This window comes from Macaca thibetana, chromosome 7, assembly GCF_024542745.1.
Source record: "Macaca thibetana thibetana isolate TM-01 chromosome 7, ASM2454274v1, whole genome shotgun sequence".
Classification (NCBI taxonomy): Eukaryota; Metazoa; Chordata; class Mammalia; order Primates; family Cercopithecidae; genus Macaca; species Macaca thibetana.
Window position 1 is genome coordinate 26282505 of NC_065584.1, and position 21842 is coordinate 26304346.

A 21842-nucleotide genomic window follows, 5' to 3' on the forward strand; every position below is an offset into this window, starting at 1 on the left:
AAATTTGCAATGATATGATTCTTTTTTTGTTTTTATTTTATTTTTGCAATAGTTTCTCTCTTGTTGCCCAGGCTGGAGTGCAATGGCACAATCTCACTGCAACGCCCGCCTCCCGGGTTCAGGTGATTCTTGTGCGTCACCCTTCCAAGTAGCTGGGATTACAGGCACCCGCCACCATGCCCAGCTAATTTTTGTATTTTTTTTAGTAGAGACGGCGTTTCGCCACGTTGGCAGGCTGGTCTTGAACTCCAGACCTCAGGTGATCCACCCGCCTCGGCTTTCCAAAGTGCTGGGATTACAGGTGTGAGCCACCGTGCCTGGCCGTAATGATATGATTTTTATGCAGCACCGTGGAGACAGCGTGTGATAGGAAATTAACTAAAGACAAATTAGGAGAATTTGAAAGTTTCAAATTTGAAAGATTTTAAAAAACCTTTCTAAAGTAGTTTATAAAGTCTGATTTGGTTCTCAAGGCTAAGGAGATAAAACCGAGCTTTGTCCATTTTCCCCTTAAAGGTATTTTTCATTGTATTGCATGCAGGTTGGCAGCCTCAGCAAATCTCCATTTGTATACGTGACAGTCAGCAGAATCTCCAGTTACAGTCAACTCAAAGCAAGCAGGGGCATGCCACATACATGTTCATATATAGTTATATGTCTACTCTTTATCCTTTAACCTAAACTGGCTCTAATGTTTCAGTGTAAATTGGTGAGTTTTTTTGTGCCACTACAAATGGAAGAAATGTAACAGTAAGGGTGAACTGCAAGATTCCTGTAGTTTTGGCTTGAAATAAGCTGAAATGTAAGTTAAGAAGTAAAATTAGACCCTGAAGTAACTTGTGTTCCTTTAGTGAGATTTTCTTTGATTGGAGAGTCCTGGGACCTTACTTTTCTGTCTTTCTTTCTTTTTTTTTTTTTTTTTTTTTTTTTGAGACGGAGTCTCACTCTGCCGCCCAGGCTGGAGTGCAGTGGGGCGATCTTGGCTCACTGCAAGTTCCACCTCCTGGGTTCTCGCCATTCTCCTGCCTCAGCCTCCCGAGTAGCTGGGACTACAGGCGCCCGCCACCACGCCCGGCTAATTTTTTGTATTTTTAGTAGAGATGGGGTTTCACTGTGTTAGACAGGATGATCTTGATCTCCTGACCTCTTGATCCACCCGCCTCAGCCTCCCAAAGTGCTGGGATTACAGGCGTGAGCCACCGCGCCCAACTGGGACCTTACTTTTCATACTTGTTTTGATACTGATTCACCATGGGGTCTCAGTCAATCAGTTTTCTCTGTCTGTGTCATGAGTGATACTCTCCATACAAGACTTCCTTGCCTTGTGTGACTGTTGAGATTTCATAGGATGTGAGCAACGTCAAAGTAAGATAAGCACTAAAGACAAAGTACAACTATTTGTATTGTATGCTTTTGGTTTTTGGTCTCTCCCCAGCCCTACCATTGACCATACCCTGCTGGACATGCCCTTCCTTTGACTCCCTGGGGAGATGCCCTCTGACTTCTGAGAGCAGCTGGACCACCCATTCTGAAGACACCAGCAGTCCTAGCTTTGGATGTTCGTATACAGACCTGCAGCTCATCAATGCTGAGGAGCAGACGAGTGGTCAGGCTTCTGGGGCTGACTCCACTGGTAAGATGGAACTCTAAGCCAGAGGGCTTTGCAAATCACTGTTGGTGTACCCAAGCCCACTTTTAAAGTCCTTTAAAAAATCGCTGCAGCTGGCTTGCTTTGCAGAATGAATTCAGGTGTTGTTATCCAGTCAAAAAACTAGAACCCAAAGTGGCTAGAAATTGCATTGGGGAAGATGTATACACAAATTGGATCCTTGGTTGGCAGATCATTCATACTGGGTAACCATTTGACAGTGTATCTTAATATGTTGTTTTCTGACTGTTTGGTATAAATACCATTCTCTGTCAATTTATTTTCTCCTGGGATTACTGAACTATGTGTAAATATGCACAAGGCTGAATCTTTCATCCTACTACCCACTCATCTTGCGTTTTCAATAAGAGGGAGGTAGATTTAAGCAGAAAAAAGCAAATGTTATGTGAAACAGAATGAGAATCAAGACTCAGCCACTGTATCCAGACTACAAATCATTTTGCAGTTAAGTGTTTATTCTGTTGTGCCTTGGTTGAGTGATATGTCAATCGGCAATGCACTATACCTCATTTATTAAACTTTCCAGTAGGCATAAGACGGAATGCTGGCTTTCTTTGCAGGTGGAATATGGGTCTGTTAACAAGTGCTGAATTACAGGCACAGTTTGGAAATGGCATTGGAAAGATTCTTGGCATTGGAAAGACGTTCTTGGTGTTTTGGTTATTTGGCCCAAGAGATTGGTTTCTTCTGAAAGTGATGAAGTTACTGCTTGTTTCTCTGTGGATGAAATTACCCAGTGTGTTGACAACATTTGTTCTTCCTTCTCAATGTTGTTCAGAGTTTCTAGGTCATTTTTAAGCTTTGGATGTTTGCCCTCATGCTATGTGCCATTGAATTTTACAGGTATAAAGAGGGATCTGTCTTGCAGACTGAGGGGTTCAGGCAGGATTTAGTTTGGTACTGGATAATGTTGCAGAGAATCCTAGTTTATCATGGACCCACTTTGTCTTCAGAAGCTGTGGTTCTTTATAGTTTTGTTTTCACAGACACTCCTTCACTTCTGGTTTGTCTCTGTGGCTGATGATCCTGGTCGGTGGCTGAAATATGCCCCCACAGCCCCATTTCCCCAGTGGGGGCATCTCATGGATGCGAGCACACCTTCAGCGGCTAAGGCTGTTAGGAAGAGAGGCTGAGCTTGCCTCCCTGCTTCACTTTTCATTGCTCTCGGCCCCCTTTCCAGGGAGGAGGCACCTAAGCATTGGTTCAGGCTACCCAGACTCCAGAGCCAGACTTCTCAGATTCAAACCCTGATTCTGCACTGGCCAGCTGTGTGACCTCGAACAGGGTCCTTACTATCTTTATGACTCTATTTCCTCTTCTGAAAAATGGGTATACCTCACCAAGTTGTTATCAGCTCCAAATGAGACGGTTTATATAGAATAGCTTACATGATGTTTGACACAGAGTAAGTGTCCATCAGGGATGAAACAAGTTCTCTTTCCTGCTGCAAGGTTCTTGTTGCTTTGGAGAGTTGCAAAACGGGCCCCTCACTGAAGGAAAAGACAAGATCTCTAGGCTCAGGCTGTTTTTTATTGTCTTCTCGACTTTCTTATTAGATGAAAGTTGCTTTAATTCTTGGAGGTTCAAGTAATGAAAATCAGAGCCCTAGCCTGAACTAGACATTATTAGTCTGCCTCCACAGCTTATCATTATTTTTAACATCTCCTTGATCTAAAGTCATTCTAACAGTGTTATAGTTTGCATCAAGAAAACCTCCTCCCCTGTTTTGGTTAGGGTCCTGGCAGGAAGCAGATGGTGCCCTAAAAATGTTTTTCTGGAGAGAGCTTAATGAAGGGACCACCTACAGAGGAAGCAAGCGCTGGAATCATAGAAGAGGGGCTGCCCAACAGGAGCTATGGCGACAGAAAGGACAAAGCCACTGCAGAGATTTGACCAAGCAGGGAGATAGGGAAGAATAAATTCCCAGATCTGGTGCTGGTGTTTCCAACTGGCAGATCCTAGCCTGATGCCAAAGGGCGTGAAACCCTGGGGAAGCAGCCCACAGAGGTCAGTCACCAGAACAGATACAATGGATCTGAGGTTGCAAGTGGGGAACAGGTGTGTTGGAATAGCCAGCATACATGGTCCTCATGAGGAACTAACTGGCCCCTGCACCAGTCTCTATATCAGAGACTCAAAGGCAAATCTGGGACTGGAGAATGAGGAGGGATGCTCTTATTCAACAAGAGGCAGTTTCCATGGCTACAGGGAGGTTAGAGGTATGGCTTTTTGGCAACCATTCTCTTTTTTGTTTGTTTGAGGCAGAGTCTCACTCTGTCACCCAGGCTGGAGTCTGGTGGTGCAATCTCGGCTCACTGCAAACTCTCCCTCCCAGGTTCAAGTGATTTTCCTGCCTCAGTCTCCCGAGTAGCTGGGATTACAGGTGTGTGCCACCAAGCCTGGCTAATTTTTGTATTTTTAGTAGAGACAGCATTTCGCCATGTTGGTCAGGCTGATCTCAAACTCCTGACCTCAGGTGATCCGCCTGCCTTGGCCTCTCAAAGTGCTAGGATTACAGGTGTGAACCACCACACCCAGCCCCATCCTCTTTTACAGTAATACTAGTTATAGATAGCATTTACTGAGTGTCTGCTGTGTGCCAGCATATGAGGTGTATGATCTCTGGCTTTCACAGCAGTCCTGCGAGGCCGGTGTCATTCTCCTCATTTCCTAGTTGACACTGAGTCTGAGAAAGGTAAAGCAACTTGTTAAGAGAACACCGCTGAGAAATGGATGACCTAAATTTCAGTGAAACTTCCAAACCCTTTTCCAGCCAGTTCCCAAACCTGGCAGTGCCTCAAGTCACCGTAGTTAATTTATTTGCTATGTTACTCCCCAGACTTTCTGTACAGATGTGTATAGAGGATGCATACGAGCATATATACAAGGGATTTAAAACAAGATGTGTAGCAGGCAGAGCTTGAGGATAAAGTTCATATGTCCTTAACAGATATGCATGCTTACAGATAACTGCTGTGTGCCCACAGTATTATGTTCTGTAAACAAGTTGCTGGACATTTTACTTTGAAATCTCCCTGTTCTTTAGTAATCAAGCTAGGACCCAGGATGGCCCAGGTGCTAGGGAATGCTTCCATCTGCTTTGATGACGCAGTCTTCCTTCACATCTCACCTCCATCTGCCCTCCAGGCCCAGAGGTGACAGGTGGTATATCTCCATGAGCCTGGGAAAGGAGAGGCAGTGAAGTGAGTCCTCAGAGAGCAGCTCCGCAGGCCGTGGAGACAGTGTCTGGATGCATCCTGAGCTGTGGTGACCCATGAGGCTCTTCCTGAACATCCTGACGTGTGCAAACAGGGTAGAGTTCTGGCTTTGAAAAGTCTTTAACTTGTCCTGGGTCCCAGAATAGAAGGAGGAGAAGGAAAGACAAAGTTTAGGAGAATGAACAAGTATTTTTCAACCTGTGACATTTCTCCATTTACTCCAGTAGCAGGGAATTTAAAAATGCTTTCAGTTGTCCAGGCGTGGTGGCTTGTGCCTGTATTCTCAGCACTTTGGGAGGCTGAGGTGGGTGGATCACTCGAAGCTAGGAGTTTGAGACCAGCTTGACCAACATGGTGAAACCCCATCTCTATTAAAAATACAAAAATTAGCTGGGCGTGGTGGCGTGCCTGTAATTCCAGCTCCTTGGGAAGCTGAGGCAGGAGAATCGCTTGAACCCGGGAGGCGGAGGCTGCAGTGAGCCGAGATCGTGCCACTGAACTCCAGCGTGGGTGACAGAGTGAGACTTGCTCTCAAAAAAAAAAAAAAAAAAAAAAGGAAGAAAAAAATGCTTTCAGTTGAGCTATTGAGAGCTCCTCCAGCCAGGTGATGCCCTGCCCTCTGCCTGGCACCAGGCTTGTGGCAGTGCCAACCTCTGGGAGTGCCCTGCTTTGAGGCTGGATGGTTCCGGTTGGGGAAACTGAATCCCCCTGGGGTTATGGCGCAGATTCCTATCAGTCTGTCCTCCAGGTAAGTCATTTCTTCAGAGCTTTACTTACTTATTTGTAAAATGGAACGGAGCGATCCTGCTCAGTCAGGGTGACAGGGTATATATGAATGTGTTTCGTACAGTGCAAAGTGCTGTAGGAATAAAAAAATGTTAATTTATTATCTCTTTGCCTCATTTCCATTTGATATGGGACATAAGGATAATTACTGTCCACTCCTCTATTACCCCCAAAGAGAGCTGTTACCCCAACTATAGCATGTGGAATGAGATCTGAGAAGGGCTTTGCATTTCTCAGTAGCAAGTGGTAAATACAGAGACGCTGTGGGGAGTTCGGTATGACTGGTTTCTGTGCTTGGGGAACCTTGGGAGGAACTGCCTTGGGGAGATGTTTGTCATTGTCCCCTCCTCCCGTGCCCTTTAGCATTGCAGAGGGTGATAGAGGGTGAAGAGCTCCTTGGAATTGCAGCCTCATCTGGCGCTCCCTCGGCTGAGCCAGGCTCTTCCTGGTGAGAGCACAGTGTGTCAGGGTAAACACTGGGCACCTCATGTTCTGTGAGTCACCTCTTGTTTGGAGAGGGATTATGGTGCTCTGGGCCCAGCCTATGTGCCTTGGCCCCTTGCTCGGTAGTGGGCTGCCGAGAGCAGAGCCACAGCCTCCTCCCTGTCACCTGCGGCAGAGTTCTGCAGGGATTTGGCAGCCCCGCAGGGCAATCTAATTCCCAGTGTAATCGTGGAGGGGAAGACTCTGTGATCAGCCTACACTTTCTTCTCATTTTCTCACCGAGGGGATAATTAGTAGGAAGGCAAACAAATCCCCTCACCTTGGTTAAATCACAGGGTGCGGGGGGCAGAGCTGGAGAGTAGTGTTGAGGTTAGCTCTGAGGTCTGCTCTCAAGAGCAGATGGCAGGAGAAGATCCCAAACAACATTTCACTCCGCTCTTACCTCTCATCTCCACAGGGGTCTCCTTTGTCTAGACAAGGTGGGCACACCCTGCCATTTTCACCAGTCAGGGTAGCTCTGTAATGCCACTAGGTTCACATGGGTTGGTGAACAGTAAGAGGGTTGAGGGAATAAAAGCAAATCTTGTGCCTTTGAAGTTCATTCCAACAAGGGAAGAGAAAATACGTAAATGCATGCACACAAGCTGCTCTTAAGCAGTAGGCTTTGGTTGGGTTCTTTTTTATTTTTATTTTTATTATTTTTTTATTTTGAGACAGAGTCTCACTCTGTCACCCAGGCTAGAGTGTAGTGGCATGGTCTCGACTTACTGCAACCTCCACCTTCTGGATTCAAGTGATCTTCCCATCTCAGCCTCCTGAGTACCTGGGACCACATGTACGTGCCACCATGTCTGGCTAATTTTTGTATTTTTAGTAGAGATGGGGTTTCACTATATTGGCCAGGTTGGTCTTGAACTCCTAACCTCAGGTGATCTGCCCACCTCAGCCTCCCAAAGTGCTGGGATTATAGGCATGAGCCACTGTGCCTGTCCAAGTTCTCTTTTACGCATAAGAAAAGTATAGATTTAAGTGTAGGATTAGAATGCTCAGATATGTGTAAACTGAGGCATGTCAAGACTGGATGAAGCACATAGCAGGTGTTTAATAGTTGTTTAATATATCCTTGAGATTGCAGGTGGTGTTGTGCCAAACCCCTGTCAACTCTAGTGGGGATGGCACCAGGTTCAAGAGGCTGAAGAAGAGACCCAGGGCCAGCAAACAAGACATGGGCCTTTACTGGAGGCTTACATACAGGGAAGAGAGTCCAGTGGCGGGAGACTGAACAGAACAGCAACCACTTGCAAAAAGCATGCAGTTTATATAGCATTTTCAGTTAGCACCATTTTGCTAACAACCTCCACCTGGCAACCTTTATTCAACCCAGAACTTGGGACCTTGATCCACTGTATAGCCTGTGTTCCTTGGGATGGGCTGGGGGCTCAGATGTTCCTCATAGACAAGGAACAAATCCCCAAGTTGGCTACGCCAGGATTCCTTAGCTCAACACGCACATTCATGTGCATCTGCCATACGGGGTCCTTCTCAGGCTATGCTTATGTTATTGCTGTCAGGTGGATTTGCCATACAGGTGGCTAAAATCGTCTGCATCCCTGACATTTGTATCCCACTTGAACTTAAGCATTTCCCAAAGTGTGTCCCATGCAGAAAGCCAAAAAGATCCAGATGCTGGGGCCAGCATGTTAGGTCATGCTGTGCCCCCTTTGTTGGAGATTTATAACATGTATTAGCTTATTAAAGACTTTGAAAATTCCTGAAGTTATATGTATGTAGATGTATAATTTATATTTATATACATGTAATGTATACAGACACACACACACACACACACACACACACACATATATACGTTTAGGTTTTCATTAACCTCTACTGCCTCCTTGGTCAGATAGTGGTGTTCAGAAACCCAAACATACATAAATTGGCAAACGTGACTTGGAAGTACAGGCCATTTTAGCTGTGTTTTCTAACACTGCTAAAGTGTTAGAGAGCTAGAGAAACCAGAAAGAAATATTTTGACAAATTACCTGTATTAGTTAACTTTATAAAGTTAGCCTTACTTTGTCTCTTGCTCTGCTAAACCTCTTGGCCTTTTAAAAAAATATAAAATTCTAGATTCAACAGACCCAAAACTATATTTTGCCAAACTTTCTTTGTATTTAAACCCCCATAGGCTTTAAAACAAATTTAGACCAGATGTTCTTGATTCATTTGCATTTAACGGATCACGCTGGACTTCTGCCAGAGCAGTAGGATATCCCTAGAGATTTTGAACTCAGTTTTTTTCTCAGAAACAAGTGTTTGTATTCCATTTGGATTTTAGAGTCCAGCATTTCCCAAAGGGTGTCCCAAAGTGGTTTCCCAAAGTGAGTAGAGAGTTGTGGCCTGCGGAACCTCAGATTTTTGTGACAACTACTTTTTAGACGCTCAGAAAGGTTCTCTTGTTGTTATTTATTAAGAGCGTCACCTGGGCTGCATGTCTCTGTACAAGATATAACATGTTTCTCTGTTGCCTGTTTTGCTGTCATCCTGCTGCAGCTCATAGAGCTCCAAACCAGAGTGGGGCCCAGATTCACAGGTAAACAGTAATTACCATTGTGCTTGATGGGATTACAGGAGATTTTTGTCGTTCTTAAGGCACATCTCTATTTTATGATATTTTTTAACCTTGAATATATCTTGCTTGGAAAACAAAAACAAGTTAACTAATTTTTAAAATTCTTTCTCCTAGCTACAAAAGTCAGAGATACTCATCTTCTTCCTGAACAATATTTTCCTTCCTTAAAATGGAAGAACGGCAGAGCAGTTTTTTTAAACAAATCACATCTTTTCACTGTTTCATTAACAAATACAAATTTGGCATCATTCCTGTTCTCATGTATTTTTATCTTCATTTGTTGTGCATTTTAGATTTTAATCCTTATTAAAACCAAGAAACGCTAATGATTGCTTTGTTTGAAGCTTTTTCCAGGAGGTTCAAAAGTTTCTCAGAAACACATATATTGAGTTCTTACCATTTATCAGTTACTGAGAATACGGAGAAAAGTAAGCTCTGTGGTATTTTCCCATGAGGAAGTGATAATCTACAAACAGCTTTTTTTGCCATTAAAAGGATATTTATATATAATTTAAAAAATTGTTTCTATGTGTAATTGTTTCTACTATGTGCCAGGAATGTCCTATATACTTTATATGTATATTATCTCATTTAATCTTCACAATTTAAAAGTACATATTGCTGTCCCATTTTATGAGTTCAGAACTAACAGCTCAAGAGGTTAAATGATTTGTCAAAAGTCACACAGATAGAAAAGTAGTTGGGATTCAACCCAAGTCTCTCCTGGGCTCATCCTGCCCTGTGCCTGGTGTACTGTGGGAGGCTGGTGTTTGTGAACACAGTCGCTTGCTGGAAGGAGCAATTATAGAGAGCCTTCCCCAGATGCAGTGCTGCCTCCGCTGCATTTCCCAGGAGCAATATACAAACCCCCCTCATGTGCTTATTTCACTGGACTGCAATACTTTGTTTAGGAGTCCTCTGCTGGACCGAGACCTTTGTGGAAGCAGGAACCACCTCCATTGTATATCCCCAGCATGTTGCCTGGCACATTGAAATTACACAGTGGATCTTTGTGGAATAAATTAATCTTTCTTTAAATTTAAAATTTTAAAATTGTAAGTAGACAACTTGTATGTATTTATGGGGTACAAAGTTATGTTATGATTTTTTAATACAATATGGAACAATTAAATCAATTAACGTATCTATCACCTTAAATACTTATTATTTTTTGTGGTGAGAAGACTTGAAATGTATTCTCTTAGCAATTTTCCAGTCTAAAATACAGTATTAGTCACTGTATTCATCACACCGTGTAATACATTTTCAAGAAATAAAAACCTTATTACTACTGTCTAATTGAGGCTTTGTACCATTTGACCAGCATCTACCCATTCCCTGCATCTCCCCAGGCTCTGGTAACCACCATTCTACTTTCTGCTTCTTTCAAGTTCGGTTATTCTACGTTCCACATATAAGGGAGAACATGTAGTACTTATTTTTCTGTGCCTGGCTTATTTCACTTAGCATAATGTTATTCACGTCCATCCATGTTGTTGCAAATTACAAAATATTTTTCTTTTTAAAGGCTAAATAGTATTTCATTGTGTATATATTCCACATTTTCTTCATCCATTCATCCACTGATGGACACTTAGGTTGATTCCATAACTTGTATATTGTTTAATAGTGCTGTAGTGATCATGGGCATGCAGACATCCCTTTGACATACTGATTTCAAATCTTTTGAGTAACCCAGAACTGGGATTGCTGGATCATATTGTAATTCCATTTTTAGTTTTATGAGGAGCCTTTTTCATAATGGCTGTACTAAATTACATTCCCACCAACATTATACAAGGGTTCCCTTTTCTCCACATCCTCACCAACACTACTGATATTTAATCTTTTTGATAATGCCGTTCTGACAGGTGTGAGGTGATATCTCATGGTGGTTTTAATTTGCATTTCCCTAATGGTTATTGATGTTGCATATTTTATATGTATATATATTTATATATATATATATTTGTATGTTAGCCTTTTGTATGTCTTCTTTTGAGAAATGTCTTTCAGGTCCTTTGCCTATTTTAAAATCAGATGATTTGTTTTCTTTCTATAGAGTTGTTTGAGTTTCTTACGTATCTTGGATATTAATCCCTTATCAGATGTGTGGTTTGCAAATATTTTCTCCAAATTCATAGTTTGTCTCTTCCCTCTGTTGTTTCCTTTGTTGTACAAAAACTTATTTTGATTTAATCCCATTTGTCAAATGTAAAAAACATTGCCTAGACCAATATTGTCTAGTTTTTCCCTTATGTTTTCTTCTAATAGTTTTACAGTTTCAGGTCTTATGTTTAAGCCTTTAATCCATTTTGAGTTGATTCTGTATGTGGTGTGAGATAAGGGTCTAATTTTATTCTGCATGTGGATATCCAGTTTTACCAACACTATTTATTGAAGAGATGATTCTTTTCCTAAGATGTTGGCACCTTTGTCAAAAATCAAATGACTGTACATATGTGGGTTCATTTCTGGGCTTTCTGTTCTGTTCCATTGGTTAATGAGTCTATTTTTATGCTAGTATCATGCTCTTTTAATTTCTATATTCTTGTAGTATAGTTTCAAGTCACGTAGTGTGATACCTCCAACTTTGTTGTTTTTGCTTATGACAGCTTTGGCTATTTGGTGTTTGTTTTGTTTTGTTTTTAAGTCAATGTGGAATTTTAGGATTGTTTTCTATTTCAATGAAAAATGACATTGGAATTTTGATAGGGATTGCACTGATTCTGTAGATTGCTTTGAGTGGTATCGTCATTTTAACAATATTAATTCTTCTAATCCATGAGCACAAGATATCTTTCCATTTATTTGTATCTTCTTACATGTATTTCATCAGTGTTTTATAGTTTTCACCTCTTTGGTTAAATTTATTCCTTTTTTGTAGATGTTGTAAATGGGGTTGTTCTCTTGATTTCTTTTTCAGAATATTTGTTGGTATACAGAAAAAGTACTGATTTTTGTGTGTTGATTTTGTGTCCTGCAACTTTATTATGTATATTTATTAGTTATAACAGTTTATTGGTGGAATCTTAAGTGTTTTCTATATGTAAGATTATGTTATCAACAAACAGTGACAATTTCATTTCCTCCTTTTCTAATTGGATGCCTTTTATTTCTTTCTCTTGCCTAATTTCTCTAAGGATTTTCAATACTATGTGGAATAGAAATGGCAAGAGTGGGCATCCTTGTCTTGTTCTAGGACTTAGGGAAAAGAGTTTCAGTTTTTCACTGTTAAATATAATGTTAGCTGTGTTTTTATCACATATGGCCTTTACTGTGTTAAGGTACATTCCTTTCATACCTAATTTGTTTTTTTTTTAATCATTAAAGAATGTTGAATTTTGTCAAATGTTTTTGCTACATCTAATGAGATGATCATATGTTTTTTGTCTTTTATTTTGTTAATGTGATTATCACATTTATTGATTTGCATATATTGAAACATCTTTGCATCCCAGGGATAAATCCCACTTAATTATAGGTGAATGATTATTTTAATGTGCTATTAAATTTAGTTTGCCAGTATTTTGTTGAGGATTTTGGAATTTATGTTCATGAAGGATCCTTTGCTATAGTTTCCTTTTCTTGCAATGTCCTTGTTTGGCTTATAAGAAGAGCTATGCTGGCCGAAGTGTTTTCTCTTTAATTTTTTTAAAGAGTTTGTGAGGATTGGTGTTCTTCTTTATTTAAAAACAATTTTTTTAAGACAAGGTGTTGCTCTGTTGCCAAGGCTGGAGTATAGTGGCGTGAAGACGGCTCACTGCAGCCTCAGCCTCCCAGGATTGAGCGATCCTCTGCCCTCAGCTCGCCATGTGGCTGGGACAACAGGTGTGCACCACCACACCTGGCTAATGGCAGACTTCAGCAGTAAAGCTATTGGGCCCTGGAACTTTTCTTTGATGGAAGTTTTTAAAAAAATTTTTTTTTTTTAATCACTGGTTCTGTCTCCTTATTGGTTATTGGTCTGCTCAGATTTTGTATTTCCTTGTGATTCAGTCTTGGTAGATTACATTTGTTAGGGAATTTATCCATTTCTTCCAGGTTATCCTACTTATTGGCATGTACTTATAATATTCTCTTAATATCCTTTGTATTTCTGTGATCAGTTGTAATGTCTCCCCTTTCACTTCTCATTTTACTTGTGTCTTCCATTTTTTCTTAGTCTAGCTAAAAGTTCATCCATGTTATCTTTTCAAAAAATCAACTCTTAGTTTCATTAATCTTTTGTATTTTTCTAGTCTCTACTTCATGTATTTCTGCTTTGATCTTTATTATTTCTTTTTTCTGTTGACATCAGGCTTAGTTTGTTCAGCTTTCTCTGTTTTCTTGAGGTGTACATTAAATTACTAATTGCGATATTCCTTATTTTTTTGATGTAGGCGTTCATTGCAATAAACTTTTCTCTTAGAACTACCTTTACCACTCCCATAAGTTGTGGTACATTGTATTTCTGTTTTTGTTTGTCTCAAGATATGTTTAAATTCTTTTAGTTTCTTCTTTGATCCATTGGTTGTTCGAGTCATGTTGTTTAATTTCTATATATTTGTGAATTTTCTGAACTTCTCCATGTGATTGATTTCTATTTGTTTACATTGTGGTCAGAAAACACTCTTGATATGATTTCAGTCTTCTTTAATTTAAAAAGACTTGTCTTGTGACCCACCATATGATCTATACTGGATAATGTTCTGGATGTGCTTGAGAAGAATGTACATTCTGTTGCTGTTGGATGGAATGTTCTGTGTATGTTTGCTAGGTCCATTTGGCCTAAGTGTTGTTCAAGTCCAATGTTTCCTTATTACTTTTCTGTCCTGTTGATCTGCCCATTATTGAATATAGAGTATTGAAGTCCTATATGATTATTGTATTGCAATATGTCTTTCCCTTCAATCTTTTAATATTTGTTTTATGTATTTAGGTGCTTCGATATTGGGTGGATATGTATTTATAATCATTGTATTCTTTTGATGAATTGACCCCTTAATAATTATATAATGTCCTTCTTTGTCTCTTCTTACAGTTTTTGACATAAGGTCTATTTTCCCTGATATAAGTATAGCTATCCCAGCACTCTTTTGGTTTCCATTTGTGTGGAATATCTTTTTCCATTCCTTTACTTTCAGTCTATGTGTGTCTTTAAAAGGGAGGTGACCCAGCATATAGTTGGGTCTTGTTTTTTCATCCATTCTGTCACTTTATGTCTTTTTATTGAGTAATTTAATCAATTTACATTCAAGGTAAGTATAGATAGGTAAAAACTTACCGTTACATTTTATTAATTGCCTTCTGGTTGTTTTGTGGGTTATTTTCCTATCTTTCTTCTGACTTCATTTGTGATTTTATGGTTTTCTGTAGTGGTATGCTTTGATCCTTTGTACTTTTGTTTTGCTCTTCTACTAAAGATTTTTGCTTTGTGATCACCAAGAGGCTTACATAGAACATCTTGTACTTCAGACTGCCTATTTCAAGTTTATGATAACTTTGATTGTATATAACAACTCTACATGTTTACTCCTCCCTTCCCCCACACCTTATGGTTTTAATGTCAGCATTTATATTATTTTGTAATGGGTATCCTTTGACAATTTATTTTAGCTATAATTGTTATTAATAGTTTTGTCTTTTAACCCTTACTGCTAGGGATAAAATTGACTTAGACATCATCATTATAATACATTTAGAGTATTCTGAATATGACTCTGCTTTACTTATACCATTGGGTCTTGTGCTTTGATAATTTTTACATTATTTATTACTTAGCAGCAGCTTTTTGCTTCAACTTTTAAAAACTTCACTTATCAGTACCTCTAAGGTAGGAGTACTGGCAATGAACTCCCTTAGCTTTTGTTTGTCTGGAAAATTTTTTATTTTTCCCTCATTTCAGAGACAGCTTTGTTGAGCAAAGCATTCTTGGTTGGCAGGTTTCTTTCTTACTTCAGCACTTTGAATATATCATCCCACTCTTCAGGCCTACAGAGTTTCTGCTGAGAAATTGATTATAGTTGTATTGGGACCCCTTTGTATGTGATGTATTTCTTACCTCTTGGTGCTCTCATAATTTTTTATTTGTCTTTAATTTTTGATCATTTGATTATGTGTCTTTGTGAACTCCTCTTTGGGTTGAATTTTATTGGAGACTTCTACACTTCCTGTACCTGGATGTTGTCATCTTTCCTCAGGTTAGAGAAATTTTCAACTATTATTTTTTAAAATATGCTTTCTGGCTCCTTTTCTTTCTTCTCCTTCTTGAATTTCTATCATGTGAAGGTTAGGTGTCTTGATGGTGCCTCATCCATAAGTCCTGTAGGCTTTCTTCATTGTTTTGCATTCTTTTTTTTTTCTCTTCTGAATGGATAATTTCGAATGTTCTGTCTTTGAGTTCACTCATTCTTTCTTCCATTTAGTCAAGCCTGCTGTTGAAGTGTTCTATTGCATTTTTTTTTTTTTTTTCTGAGACGGAGTCTCACTCTGTAGCCTAGGCTGGAGTGCAGTGGCGTGATCTCTGCTCACTGCAACCTCCGTCTCCTGGGTCCTGGTTCAAGCAATTCTCCTGCTTCAGCCTCCCAAGTAGCTGGGATTACAGGAACACGCCACCATGCCCAGCTAATTTTTGTATTTTTATTAGAGACAGGACTTCACCATGTTGGCCAGGCTGGCCTTGAACTCCTGACCTCATGATCTGCCCGCCTCGGCCTCCCAAAGTACTGGGATTACAGGTGTGAGCCACCATGCCAAGCCTCTGTTGCATTTTTCACTTCAGTAATTGTGTTCTTTATCTCTAGGATTTCTATTTTTTTTTGTTGTTTCTATTTCTTTGTCAAAATTCTCATTCATGTATTATTTTCCAGATTTTATTTCATATTTATCTATATATTCTTGTCATTTACTGAACTTTTTAGAGAGGATTATTCTGAATTTTTTGTCTGTCATTTCATAGATCCCCCTTTCTTTTGGGCCGATCATTGGAACTTTGTTAGTTTCTTTTGGAGGTGTCATGATTTCCTAAGTCTTTGTAATCCTTGTGTTCTTGCATTGATATCTGCGTATTTGAGGATGCAGCCAACTTTTCTGGCTGTTACAGGTATTCTTTTGCAGAGGTAGGCCTTCACTGTGTAGTGATTCTGATAGGACAGCTGGTAAGGACCCTGGGAAGAACATGCTTTCAGATACTCTAGATGGCTGGGCTGCTGCCTTTGTCTTGCATTTGGATGGGGTAGTTGGCTGGGCTCCGGTACCTGGTGAGACCACTGGCTGACCTCTGCAGTCAGGGTGAGCTGCTGGATGGACCCTGTAGTCACCTCAGATTGGGCCAGGCCACAGGGTGCATTCCCTGGCCAGGTGATACCACTCTTTGAGTTTAGCAGCTAGACAGAGTTGCAGGAGAAGCCCAGAGATCAGGTAGAGTTTCTAATCAGGAAAGATAGGACAAGCTGCTTTGTTTTCCTCTGCTTTTCTCAGTGTAAATACATAGTTGAGGTTTGCCTCCTTGCCATGTGGGGCCTTGGGGTGGGCTCTGAGGCTGGGCTGAAAACTGTTCAAACTCTTAGGTATGGCAGATCAGCTTTGTGGGTGGGCTGTGCTGTTAGCTAGTAACTCTGATAGGGAGCCACCACTGGCAAGTACACAGAGCTACCACCAAGGTCTACATCCTGATTGCTGTGGGCTCTGCCTTCTTGCTTTGTTTCTACCTGACCCCGGGTGTTTTAGATGTATGGTTTCCTTCTGGACACAGGTCTTGGTGGAGGTTGAAATGACCATGGGCTTCCTGGGAAGTGTTTGAGTATCCTAGGGAAGCTGGGTGTCTGCCTCTGATTCTCTTTTTCCTCTGTAGAAAACGTGGTCCCAAGGAGAATCCTCTCTTTGGCCCTGTGCCAACTTGGGGGGAGATGGAGGAGTGAAGTGGTTAAAGTGAGTCTATTCCTCTTACCCTTTCCATGAGGTTTTCATTTCATCCTGTGGACCATGTAGGTGACTGAGATTTGTTCCAATTTGCGGGGTTTCACCTAGGTGTTCCTGTCTGTGGATAGTTGCTAGTTGAACTCTTTGTCAGGGGTAGTGAAGCGGGGACCTCCCATTCTGTCATCTTGTTAATGTCCTAGATTCAATTTTCTAATATAGAGCTAGAAGACCTTCATTTCCAAACCTTTTCTCCAATTACCTAGGCTTAAGTGTATTTGCTCACTGAAATGTATTTTCATGACTGGTAGGAATTAAGAGAACACATGGATGTGACTAGTGTGGAAATAAAACTTTTCCCCATGTTTTCAAATGTTAGACTAGTATCCAATAGTCTCCATTTTTTTCCTGTTCTTATTTGAATTTTACTGTCATCTTTTAATTTTTTTTTGAATTAATACATGTAGATGTGTGGAGGTGCAGTGGAAGAATGCTCTCTAAGTTTACATATTTCAGAATGTTACTCTTCTATACATTCTTTGACCAAAATAACCATATTTTTCTTCCCTATTTATTCACCTCAAAGACTGCAAATATGGTGACTTGGGGAAAGCTTTTCCATGATATTGAAATATATTCTTGTGGTTACTGAACCATCTGTGTGGAGCAAAGTCTAAGAAAGAGCAACAGAGTTTAAGATGCTGTGTTCCAAAAGGGTGGTGTAAACGAGATATTTCAGAAGCTCTTAATAAAAAACTTGTGGTCTCCAACCAGAGATTGTTGCAGGTCCCTTTCAGAATTGCTAATGTGTTTATACTGAAGAGGAGGTGACAACTGTAATGCTTTTTATTGGTTATCTTCTGTGATGTTCTTTTTAGTGTTATGATCCTTCTTTAACAGATGAGGACACCAATGCCCAGAGTCACAATTTAGTCAAGTGCTAAAATTAAGACTGACATTCAGGCTTGTCAGCACTATGCAGCTCTGTCCCTCCTGTGGCTGGGCCCTCGGGAAGGATCACTCCTCTGTTCCCAATCCTATAGGGCAGAGTTTAAGATGCTGTGTTTTTTCAGTTCCAATCAGGTGATTCAAACTAGATATGGAACCACTTAGAATCCAGAGGGCCCATGAACTTGGATGATTTACATCTTTATGGTCTCCAGCCCCTAGGGAGGTTAATGAGATGAGCATGTCCCTCCATTATGGATGTAGGCAACAAACCCCAGTAACGTTAGCAGTACCTTCCACTTAGTCACCAACAGAAAGCATAGATGCCTCCATAGCACATTATAGTTGTGATAGGTATCTTAAGATAGCCTTTATCTTTTACCGTTGCCACTTGGAAATCATGGTAGTTCTTGGCTGTATTAATGGTTGGATTAGTAGTAGTATTAGCCATAATAATGGTAGCATTATTATGGTTGTTATAATGGTAATACTACCATTAATTATAATAGTATTAATATGTTTTTTTTTTTTTGAGATGGAGTCTTGCTCTGTCACCCAGGCTGGAGTGCAGTGGCCGGATCTCAGCTCACTGCAAGCTCCGCCTCCCGGGTTTACGCCATTCTCCTGCCTCAGCCTCCCGAGTAGCTGGGACTACAGGCGCCCGCCACCGCGCCCGGCTAGTTTTTTGTATTTTTAGTAGAGACGGGGTTTCACCGTGTTAGCCAGGATGGTCTCGATCTCTTGACCTCGTGATCCGCCCGCCTCGGCCTCCCAAAGTGCTGGGATTACAGGCTTGAGCCACCGCGCCCGGCCTAGTATTAATATGTTAATAAAGAAGTGCTGATATTGTTATATCAGAAACTCATGAAGTTGGTTTTTAATATTAGATAAGTATTTTAATATATACTTTCTTTTTAAGTCATATGTATTTGTTCATGTATTTAACACATTGTCTTGAGAAGGCATCCTAGGCTTTAGGAGACTGACAAATGGTCGATAGCACAAAACAGCCAAGAATCCCTGCTTTGCTTATACACCTCTGATGCTTATACAATGAAGCACAGACTCTGTGGATCTAATGTCTAATGCCAACTATTCATTTATTCAAGAAATGAGGAACTACTATGTTCCAGCCACTAGGCTGGAACCTCATACCAGCTAGAGGTCAGGGCAGTATCCAGGCAAGAGAGATGGTGGCCTGGACTGGGGACCTGGACTAGGTTAGAAAAAAACTGAGCAGATTTAAAAGGGATTTAGCATTTTGAATGGACAGAATCTGTATCAAACTCTTTCCCCCATTATCCTTCAAAATTTGCATCTTTGTGCCTCTACTGCTGCTTTCACCTTAATAACTCCATTTTTGTCCACATGACAAAGACCTACTGATTATATAAGATCAAATTAAAATAACGTTTTCTCTCACACAGTTCTTACTTTGTGCCAAGTACAGTCCTAAAGAAAAAATTCAAAGTAAGCTATCCCAAGCAGGTTCTCTCATGAGTTTTGCTCCATGTCACAGTTCCTGTCACCTCTTATTTTAGGAGAGCTCTTGGCATAGATGTTATCTCCCTAACTAACGCTTCAGTCCTCCAGGGCAGTAGTGATGTTTTCATTTCTGGATTGTCCTCACAGTCTGGTTTTCAGCATAATGCTTGGAATTAGGGAGGTGTCCAGTGAATTTTGTAAAGCTACATTTCCCATTTTTCCCACATTGCATCAGCATTGTCCCTTGCCTCCCACCAGAAAAAAAAAAAAAAAAAAAAAAAAAGAGCTTACCTCAAAATACCTTAGTCTCAAGCACTTGAGTCTAGAAAGAGAATTGAGAAAAATGGAAAGTAGTTCCTCTGGTCATAATTCTGAACTGTTTTACTGAATATTTTAAATGTAAATAGCATTTCAAATAATCATCAGATTCACCCATGAAAGATGGTGTCTCTAGCTTTAAGTAGTTTCCCAGATGAGTAATTTAACACCACTGATTTAAATGACATTAGAAATTGCTCACTGAATCTCTTGTGCAAAGTCAGGGCTTCAAAAAGATTTATGAGCTATGCTTTTTAAAGATAAAATGTTAACATGCGCTCAACAAAGTATCAATGGACATTAAGTGGTCAAGCCATGGTAGCTGGTACAAAGTACCCCGGCCAGTGTTTATTATTACTTTAGTAACCCTAAAGCCTCTGGAAATAAGTCTTCTTTTTGGTTTTAGATTCATAATGAGTTTTGATTTCTTTAAGCATCTCAGACCTTTAAAGTTAGAAGAAACTTAAGAGATTATTTAGTCGAATTTCCACATTTTACGGGTAAGAAAGCCAAGGCCTAGAAGTATTAGGAGCAGAGCCAGGCCTTGTAATTCCTTGCCTCCCACCCATTCTGTGAATTGTTTAAAAACCTAAGAGATTGGCTGGGCACAACTGATTATTTTTCATTTCATTCCTCTCTGAAAGTTTTTTCTTTTTTCTTCCTCTGAATTAAACAATGGACTGCCTTTCTTAAGGATTCAATTCAGTCATGCAGAAAGTTAAAAGCAGTGGAGCCAATGGAGATGGAGGCCCTCAGAGCCTAGAAAACATTTTTTCTTTCTCTTACAATTTTTTTATTGATGCATAATGTTTGTACGTGTGTATGGGGTATATGTGATATTTTAATGCATGCGTACAGTGTATAATAATCAAGTTAGGGTATTTAGGGTATCTGTCACCTTTATCACTTCTTTGTGTTGGGAGCATTTCACGTATTCTCTCGAGCTATTTTCAAATATACAGTATATTATTGTTAACTATAGTCATCCTACCAAACAGAACTTGTTCCTTCTAACTATATGCTTGTACCCATTAACCAACCTCTCTACATACCCTTTCAAGTCTCTGATAGCTATGATTCTACTCACTACCTCCATGAGATCAACTTTTTCGGCTCCCACAGATGAGTGAGAACTTGCCCGTTTGTCTTTCTGTGCCTATCTTATTTCACTTAACATACTTTCTGTGCCTATCTTATTTCACTTAACATAATGTCCTCCAATTCCATCCATGTTGCTGCAAATGACAGGGTTTCATTCTTTTTTGGCTGAATAATAATCCATTGTATATGTATGCCACATTTCCTTTATCTGTTCATCCATTGATGGACACTTAGGTTGATTCCATATCTTGGCTATTGTAAATAATGATAAAATAAACATGGGGGTGCTGATACACCTTTGATGTACCCTTTCCTTTGGATAAATACCCAGTAATGGTATTGCTGGATCATATAGTAGTTCTATTTTTAGCTTTTTGAGAAATCTCCGCATTGTTTTCTATAAGGGCTGTACTAATTTACATTCCCACCAGCAGTATTGCCCCTTTCTCACTTTGCTGACCAGCATTTGTTATCTTTTGTCTTCTTGATAATATCATACTGATGGGGGTAAGATGTCTCATTGTGGCTTTGATTTGCATTTCCCTGATGATTTGTGATATTTAGCATTTTTTTCATATGCCTGTTGGCCATTTGTGTGTCTTCTTTTGAAAAGTGTCTGTTTGATCCTTTGCCCACTTTTTAATGGGAAATTTGGTTTTCTGCATTTAAGTTGTTTGATTTCCTTATATATGCTGAATGTTAGTCCCTTTTCAGATGAATAGTTTGAAAATGTTTTTTCCCATTCAATAGGTTGACGCTTTGCACTATTATTATTTCCTTTACTGTGCACGAGCTTTTTAGTTTGACATAGTCCCATTTGTCTATTTTTGTTTTTGTTGCCTATGCTTTTGAGGTCTTAGCTATAAAATCTTTGCCCAGACCAATGCCCTGGAGTGTTTCTGCTACCTTTTTTTCTAGTCATTTTGTAGTTTCGGGTGTTAGGTTTAAGTCTAATTTATTTTGAGTTGATTATATGGATAGAGATAGGGATCTAGTTTCATTCTTCTGCATGTAGATATCCACTTTTCACAGCACAATTTATTGAAGAAGGTGTCCTTTCCCCAGTGTATGTTCTTAACACCTTTGTTGAAAATTAGCTGGCTGTAAATATATGGGTTTATTTCTTCGCTCTTTCCATTGGCCTTATGGGTCTGTTTTTATACCATTACCATGCTGTTTAGTTACTATAACTTTGAAGAATATTTTGAAGTTAAGGTAGTATGATACCTTCAGATGATTCTTTTTGCTCAGTATCACTTTGGATATTAGAGCTCCTTTGTGGATTCATACGAATTTTAGGATTGTTTTTTCTAATTTTGAGAAGAATGTCATTGGCGTT

General features: G+C 39.9%; 1 protein-coding gene across 4 annotated transcripts in view; it reads left to right on the top strand.

Annotated features, from left to right (window-relative positions):
- The window catches only part of STON2 (stonin 2), a 175750-nt gene that overhangs the window by 65853 nt on the left and 88055 nt on the right, over positions 1-21842 (top strand). For all 4 annotated transcript variants that reach the window (XM_050798639.1, XM_050798638.1, XM_050798640.1 and 1 more), the window contains one exon: positions 1436-1633. In XM_050798639.1, coding sequence (XP_050654596.1) covers positions 1436-1633 — 198 coding nt within the window. The remainder of the gene's footprint in view (positions 1-1435; positions 1634-21842) is intronic.